The 9,016-nt window shown below is 37.9% G+C and overlaps 1 protein-coding gene across 5 annotated transcripts in view; it reads left to right on the top strand.

Annotated features, from left to right (window-relative positions):
* The window catches only part of NETO2 (neuropilin and tolloid like 2), a 59,952-nt gene that overhangs the window by 34,900 nt on the left and 16,036 nt on the right, over positions 1-9,016 (top strand). For all 5 annotated transcript variants that reach the window (XM_077751404.1, XM_077751408.1, XM_077751405.1 and 2 more), the window contains one exon: positions 7,354-7,582. In XM_077751404.1, the coding sequence (XP_077607530.1) occupies positions 7,354-7,582 (229 nt within the window). The remainder of the gene's footprint in view (positions 1-7,353; positions 7,583-9,016) is intronic.

Raw genomic sequence — 9,016 nt, forward strand, 5'->3', positions numbered from 1 at the left:
AGAGACCAGATACAACAAAAGATAGTCCCATTGATCCTATTACCAAGGAAATTCCAAGGGTTTGGGGAGCTCTGAGCCAGAAACAGAGATGAAGATGAAATACATATTTTTTATTATAAAACAAAGTATCACGGCAAGAATACCGATCAATAGTTTCCTTAAGTCTTTGGTGATGTCACTGTAATGCTGATCTTATGAGTTTATTAGGGGAGGCCTGGGTGGGTCAGTCGGTTAGGTGTCCGACTTTGGCTCAGGTCATGACCTCACGGTTCGTGGGTTCGAGCCCCGCGTCGGGCTCTGTGCTGACAGCTAGTCAGAGCCTGGAGCCTGCTTCAGATTCTGTATCTCCCTCTCTCTCTGACCCTCCCCTACTCATGCTCGCGCTTGCTCACTCAGAAATAAATAAAAACATTAAAAAATAAAGTAACAGCAGTTCTTACTTTAAAAAAATTAGTTTATTAGAAGTGTTTCTTTTTCCTAGAAGAGGTAAATAATTGGCATAACTTTTTCTTTGCATAGTTGGTATACTTTAACCATGAATTCATCTAGGCCTGGAGCTTTTTTTTAAGGTTTTTAACTATGAATTAATAATTTTTGACAAATTATACAGTCATTCAGTTTACATATTTCTTCTTAGAAGTGTTTGGGCAGTTGTCCTTTTATGGAATTTGTCCATTTCATCTGAGTCATCTGGTTTGGGGGCATAGAACTGTTTACTGTATTTTTTTATTTTGTTTAAAAGATTTTATTTTTAAATAATCTCCACACTCAACATGGGGTTTGAACTTACAACCCCAAGATCAAAAGATGCATGCCCCACCAACTGAGCCAGTCAAGCACCCCTTTTTTTTTTTCATTCTTAATGTTGGTAGGGTTTGTAGTGATAATTATCTTTTTTTTTTTTTTAAGTTTATTTATTTTGAGAGGGAGAGAGAGAATCCCAAGCAGGCTCTGCACTGCCAGCACAGAGCCCAATGCAGGGCATGAAACATGAGATCATGACCTGAGCCAACATTCAGTCAGATGCTTAACTGGCTGAGCCACCCAAGCACCCCATCCTCTTTTTTTATTCTTGATGGTTTATGTTTATCCAGATATTTACCATATCTGCTTCCTTTCATTTATAAAGTTCCAAGATTCATTCTAGTAGCCTTTTTCTTGTATCTTAAGAGCTTCCTTTAGGTAAGGTGCCTGGGTGGCTCAGTCAGTTGAGTGTCAGACTTTTGGCTCAGGTCATGATCTCATGGTTCATGAGTTCTTGTGAGTTTGAGCCCTGCATCTGCTAACAGAGAGGCCACTTCCGATCCTCTGTCCCCCTGTATCTCTGCCTCTCTCCTGCTTGTTCTCTCTCTCTCAAATATATATATAGGTTCCTTTAGCATTTCTTTTATAGCAGGTCTGTATACAGCAAACTCTGAGTCTCTTAAGTCTTCACCAGGGTGTGTATTTGCCCTCATTCCTGAAAGAATATGCTTGCTCTATATAAAATTCTGAAGTTTACAGGTTCTCTTTGTCAACATTTAAAATTTTTGATGCACTGCCTTTGGCATTGATTTCTGAAGAGCAATCCACAGCCATTCAAATCATTCCTTTCTACAAAATGCATCATTTTTCTCTGAGTTCTCAAGACTTTGATTTTGATTTTGATGTGTGTAGGCCTTGGTTTTTGTTTACTTTTATCCTGTTTTATGTTTGCTAAGCTTTTTGAATCTAAATTTTTGTCTTTTCACCACACTTGGGACATTTTTAGCAATTGTTTCTTCAAATATTTTTTCTGTAACAATTTCTTCTCCTGAGATTTAAGTGACATGAATTTTAAGCCTTTTGAAATTGTTCCACAAGTCCCTGGTCCCTGAGGCTCTGCTCATATGTTCTCAACCGTTTTTACTCAGTATCTCAGATTCTCAGGAGTCCTCTTCCAGTTTCCTGACTTGACTCTGCCATCCCCATTCTCCTGTTGGGCCCAGACAGTGGATTTTTTTTTAATTTCAGATATTATATTTTTCCATTTCAGTTGTAAAATTTCCACTTCGTTCTTTTTTTCTTTTTTAAAAATTTCTGTTCTATTTAACAATTTCTCTTCTATGATCTGTCTACTCCTTTAGTGTTTGCCTTTACCTCACAGAGCATGTTTGTATTGTTGCTTTAAAGGCTCTGACAATTCCAGTGTCTAGATCCTGTTAGGATTGGGATCTGTTGACTATTTTTTCATTTCAGAATTAATCCCATTTCCTGGGTCTTTATATATAATTTTTTATTATGTCTTGGACATTTTGAATGTAGCATTGTGAGACTCTGGGTCCTGTTAAAAATACCTGGAAAAAGTTGATTTTTGTTATTTATTTTATTTTTGTCTGTCTACCCAGTTAGATTCAGATTGCATGTACCATGTCGCTTGCTGTGGGTGGTGGTTCCAGCATTTGTTGATTTTTCATGGCCTTTGCTGTGCTGTGGAGGCTTATCCAGGGGATGCCCCGCTCAGGGATTTGGACAGTGGCTTACACTAGAATTTGGTCCTTAACACCTTTGTCATGTTTCTTTAGCTCTGTTTCATGAATATGCAGGTAAGCCAGGTAGGCATGCCATGAATATGTAAGGAAGCCAGAATTGGTACTTTTCTTTAGCTCTCTGCTCTCCAAGACTCCTTCACATTCTCCAGATAATGTTTCTTTTTCCCATTTCCTCTGGTGGCCAAAAAGAAGTTTCTTCAGTGTTTCTGCCTCCTAACCTGTTGTGAGTTTTGAGTGACTTAAAGGGGGTGGGGAAGAGGGGGGAACTCCCTCGATACTCTCCCGACATCATCATATCCTTTTCACAATTCTGCTAGCTAAAAGAGATGGGATTTCTCTTGGGGTTTCCATTGCTGCTGTAGCTGCTGCATGCAGATCCGTGACCAGTGCTGACCCTAGGCAAAGCTGGTAGAGTGGAAAAACAAACCAGACACACACACACCTCATCCCAATTTCTTAGTCTTCTGGCTGGGGTGCTTTCTCTGAATTCATGGTCTGTTTTTGCTGTGAGTTCCATGAATCAGCCCAGGACACAAAGGAGAAGGAAAAAACTGAATCCACCTCCTTTATGGGTCATTCAAGTTTGACTTCTTTTCCAGGGCCATCTTTTACTTTCCAGAATCTTCATGCAGTTGCTTTTCATATCTTATCCTGAGTTTCTAGTTATAATAAGAAATAAGTCATACTGTTTCATCTTGGCTGATTCTGGAAGCCCATTTATTTATTGTAGTAAAATTGATTATTTTTATCTTTATGGTTGATACTTTATGTCTTCTATATTTGTTTTTAATAGACTTTCCTAACCAAGGGTTATAGAACTACACTTCCATATTTTGATCTGTGTAGTTTCGTCTTAACGTTTAAGAATTGATTTTATGTCAACTATAAGATAAGGATCTAATGTCAGTTGTACTACCAATTATCAAGGGTCTCCTTTTGATCTGGAGTGCTATACAGAGGCACACTTCATTTTACTACATTTTTTACAAATTAAAGATTCAGTACTTCAGAGAAGTATCTACTGATGTGTTGGAAACAGCAAGAGAACTAGAATTAGAAGTGGAGCCCAGACGTGGGACCGAATTGCTACAATCTCATGATAGAACTTTAACAGATGAGTAGTTGCTTCCTATGATGAGCAAGAAAGTGGTTTCTTGAGATGGAATCTACTCCTGGGTGAAGATTCAGTGAAGATTCTTGAAATGGCAACAGAGGATCCAGAATGTTACATAACTTAGTTGATAAAGCAGCAGCAGGGTTTGAGAGGATTGACTCCATTTTAAAAGAAATTCTGCTGTGGGTAAAATGCTACCAAACGGCATCGCATGCTGCAGAGAAATCATTTGTGTGAGAAGAGTCAATTGATATGGCAAACTTCATTGTTGTCTTATTTTAAAGTATTGTCACAGTCACCTCAGCCTTCAGCAGCCATCAACATTGAAGCAAGATTCTCCACCAGCAAAAAGATTAGGACTTACTGAAAGCTGATGCTGGTTAGCATTTATTTTTTAGCAATGAGACATTTTTGAATTAAAGAATGTACGTTTTTTTCTAGACTTAATGCTATTGCATGCTTAACAGACTATCTAACTTTTATATGCACTGGGAACCAAAAAATGCATTTGACTCACTTTATTACAGTATTCACTTTATTGTGGTCTGGAACTAAATATGCGGTACCTCCAAGATATGTCCATAGTTGCTTTCCGAGGATGTCATTGCATTTATTTGGAGTCTTCAGGGGCTCCAGCAGACTGCATCCCCTTTTCCCTCCACACTGAGAATGTGGAGATTCAAAACAGCTCCTTCATTATAACAAAGGCTAGAGGAAACAGCTTAGTGAGAGAGTTGTGTTAGACTTGCTAGTTCCTTACCCACCAGTTTTACTTTCCACCTAAATCTAGCCTGGACCATCCCAGCCCAAGGAAAGTTTGCATCTACAGAGGAAACCCACTTATTCAGGTACTGCTTCCTACTTGGTGGTCCAGAAAAAGAGGGAAGGAAAGAAGACCAGACTCCCCACCGTCAAAGTAACTCCACCTCCCTGGGGAGGGTGTAGGAGTGATATAAGAGACCAAGAGCATTTAGTAGATCTGTTCTCGTGCAGTCCAGGTAAAAGAAGAGTAGTATGTGCCCCACTCCACCAATTTCAGTTAGGTAGGTTCATATTGTTAGAAATATTTTCTGAGGGGCGCCTGGGTGGCTTAGTCGGTTGAGCGTCCGACTTTCGCTTAGGTCATGATCTCGCGGTTCGTGGGTTCGAGCCTCGCGTCAGGCTCTGTGCTGACTGCAAGCGCAGAGCCTGGAGCCTGTTTCAGAGTCTGTGTCTCCCTCTCTCTCTGGCCCTCCCCTGCTCACGCTCTCGCTCTCTCTCTCCTAGAAATAAATAAAAATATTTTAAAAAAAAATATTTTCTGAAAATTAGTTGAACTAAACTATTTCAGTATTTTGCTATACTCCGAATGGAAAAGAATGTCATTATCATATGACTTAAAACTTTTGACTTAAAAAATGTTTAAAGAGCATTAATGTGGCCTTGTACAGTACCATATTTCTTTGGATTACAAAAAAAGTACAGATTAAATACTTCAGACTTTATTGTTTTTCTTATATTTAGTTCTATCAGTTCATAGTTTTATAAACTTAGCCATGTATTCATTAACTTAGTGTGAGCAAGAATTACACTAGATGTAGTTAGCACATGATTCTCTCATTCGAAGACCTTACAGTATAATAGGGGAGACAAATAATTTTCTTTTTACAANATTTTCCATTTCTTTGTGTAGGGGAGACAAATAATTATTGATGAAACTTGTTCACTACCACAGAACCATGGGCAGAATGCTTTGGTTATGTAAGTAGTGGAATTAATGAGAACAAATGATATATTTAAGGAAGCCTATTGCTTTTATGTAATACATTTTTTTAAATGTTTTTTATTTATTTCTAGGAGAGAGAGAGAGAAAGACAATGTGAGCAGGGGAGGGTCAGAGAGAGAGGGAGTCACAGACTGAAACAGGCTCCAGGCTCTGAGCTGGCAGTCAGCACAGAGCCCAACGCGGGGCTCGAACCCACGAACCACGAGATCATGACCTAAGCGAAAGTCGGACGCTCAACCGACTAAGCCACCCAGGCACCCCTTATGTAATACATTTTTAAAGCTATTGTAAAGTTTTGAAATGGCGATTCTATTTAGTTACCGATTTTCCACCATTCTCATGGAAGTAACAAACTGATCATTTCAAATAAAATAAAGTTACTTAGTCAAAATTTAACCCTTTGAGCTATATGTTTTAGTTGTTTGCTTAGTTTTGTGCCATCAAGGTATTATAGGGAGAAAAGATCTATGACATTATGTTTTTGTTATATGAAGTCTTTTTTTTTTAAGTTTATTTATTTTGAGAGAGCAAGAGAGAGCTGGGTGAGCAGAGAGAGGAAGAGAGAATCCCAAGCAGGTTCTGTGCTGTCAGTGCAGAGCCCAGCACGGGGCTCAAAACCATGAACTAAGAGATCATGACCGACCTCAGCCGAAACCAAGAGTCAGACACTTAATGGATTGGGTCACCCAGGTGCCCCAAGTCTTTTGAATTAAGACAGCTGACTAAGTCAGTAGAGCATGTGACTCTTGATCTCAAGGTTATGAGTTCAGGCCCCTGTTGGGTGTAGAGAGTACTTAAAATCTATGAATGAATGAATGAATGAATAGAAAGGGAGGGAGGAAGTGGAGGTAGCATCACACTGCTACCTCAGAGATAGAAACTAGAATGAATACTCATTATTTGTCTTTAATGTCAATTAAAGGAAGTCTTTATTCTCTGGTCACTAACATTTTAATTGTAGAGTCACATAGGAGTAACTAAAGCAAAAAGTGAACTGTGCTTGTGTGCCCAGGGAGTGGGAAGAACACAAATGTTAGAGTCAGACCAACCTAGGTCAGATCTTTACCCTGAGTAACCTTGGACAAATTCCTTAATCTCTCTGAGCCTTAGTTTTCTCCTTGCGTGTAAAGAATAATTGCTTCTTCATTCAGTTATCTTAGAGATAAGCACAATGTCCTTCTAAACCCGCAACCTGAACATTAATGCACACAGTCTTTCTATGCCTACAGTTTAAAGAAAATCTTCAAACAAGAGTGGGCCAAGCATATTTAAAAATTTGGTGCCAGGTAGCAAGCTGCTATAAAATTTCAAGAAAAAGGATGTTAAGCAAATTAGAATACTAATAGTGCTTACTTTGATACTACAGTTTACATCTTCCTGACTGAAACCGTAGAAATTAAAATCCATAGAAATCATTTAAGGGGTGAAATCTTAAAACCTCTTAAATGTGCAGTATAGAATAAGGGGTAAATAAATCACGGTATGTCATGGGATGTTTATGGTTATGAAGAGTTATAGATAAGGTAAAAATGGTTTTGATGTGTTACAGGAAAAACCAGGATATATGTACCTTACTACTAAACTTACGCTTTAAAAATGTGAAGAAAAACTTTTTAAAAAACTACATTTGTTATCCGGGATTCTTTTATTTTCCCAATCTTTCAGTACCACGAGTTTGCTTTCATGATAAGGAAACTATGTAAGACAACCAGTGAGCCTCATGGAACAAAAAGTCTCTTCTCTTTATAGACCAAACACCAACTTAAGGCTCCTTAAATACTTAATTCCATTAAGACCATCAAAGAAAGAGACCAAAGAATGTCTTAGTTCTTTTAACTGCTTAGGTCCCTCCAGCCTTTTATCTGTTGTTTTTCTGTCAGCTACCATGTTGACTGGGTAGAAGAACTAGAAAATTCGAATTTATCTTTTCAAATGCAGTGTTTTTCTCTGTTTTAATGTTACAGATTTATTTGAGATTCCTAGATTATCAAATGGAGCACTCAAATGAATGCAAGAGAAATTTCGTTGCAGTTTATGATGGAAGCAGTTCTATTGAAAATCTGAAGGCCAAGTTTTGCAGCACTGTGGCCAATGATGTCATGCTGAAAACAGGAGTTGGAGTGATTCGAATGTGGGCAGATGAAGGTAGTCGGCTAAGCAGATTCAGAATGCTCTTTACTTCCTTTGTGGAGCGTAAGTAAATCCTATAGCATTGAGATCTTTTACATAATTTTTATTCAGAATTCAGTTCTATTTCCTTTTGGCAAAGACTAGTAACAGGATGTGGAAATAACTAAGTTTTAGTCCCTGTTCTCAAGGAATTAACTGTCCCGGGTGAAAACCCATGTTAATACTTTAAATTGCAACACTATCTTAGTATAAAGGTGCAAAAGTGATAGGGAATGCAGAAAGTGGAGACCTCTCTCGAGATTTTAAAAATTAGTAGTAGTAGGGCGCCTGGGTGGCTTAGTTGGTTAAGCGTCCGACTTTCGCTTAGGTCATGATCTCACGGTTCGTGGGTTCGTGCCCTGCGTCGGGCTCTGTGCTGACTGCCAGCTCAGAGCCTGGAGCCTGTTTCAGAGTCTGTGACTCCCTCTCTCTCTGACCCTCCCCTGCTCACGCTGTCTCTCTCTCTCCTAGAAATAAATAAAAACATTTAAAAAAAAAAATTAGTAGTAGTAGTAATTCAGCATGGTAAATAATTATGAATCTACGAAACAATGCTCATCAAGATAGATAGGCTACGTTTTTTTCCAACTTTTTAAGTAATTTCAAGCATATAGAAAGTTACAAAAATAGTAGAGTTTTCATATGTCTTTTACTCAGGTTCCTGTAATAATGTAGTAAAACAGAAAAATAACACTGACTCAGTATTATCGATCACTATATAGACCTTATCCACAGGTCAGTAGTTTTCCCATTAATGTCCACATTGCATTTACTTTCATCTGTCCTTTAGTGTCCTCCATCTGTGACGGTTCCTCAGTCTCTAATGACCTTGATACATTTGAAGAGTACTGGCCATTTATTTATTTAGTCAATTGCCAATTTAGGTTTGTTTGATGTTTTCTCATGGATTCATTTGAAGTTATTCATTTCTGTCAGTCCCCCAGAAGTCACATTCTATCTTTCTCAGTGCATCACACCAGTGAGGCAGGGGTACATAATGTGGATTTGTCTCACATTAGCTTTCATCATTTGCTTTACATGCTCTCATCAGGTTTCTCCACTATAAAGTTACTAATTTTTTCACTTCTAATTAATAATTCTCTTTGAGACTATGCATATATTCCTTAGCTCACTAATCTTTGCATCTGTTAATGGTTTCTGCCTGTAATAGGTATTAGTATATAGTTTACCTAATGGTAGTTTCTGTTTCCATTATTCCTTCTACACTTATTAATTGTAATTAAACTGTGAGAAAGAGATATTTTCCCCTCTTTTATCTATTCAATTATTTATATCAGTATGAGTTTATGGATTTTTATTTATACCATTATTATGTATGTAATTATATATGATATATAATTATTATAGTACTAACATTATTTTGTTACTCAGAATCCCAGCTTTGGCCACTGGGAGCTCCTTCAAGTTGTCTCCTTTTTTCCTTTTGATGTGTCCTTT

Source organism: Crocuta crocuta, unplaced genomic scaffold (genome assembly GCF_008692635.1).
Source record: "Crocuta crocuta isolate KB4526 unplaced genomic scaffold, BGI_CrCroc_1.0 scaffold124, whole genome shotgun sequence".
Classification (NCBI taxonomy): Eukaryota; Metazoa; Chordata; class Mammalia; order Carnivora; family Hyaenidae; genus Crocuta; species Crocuta crocuta.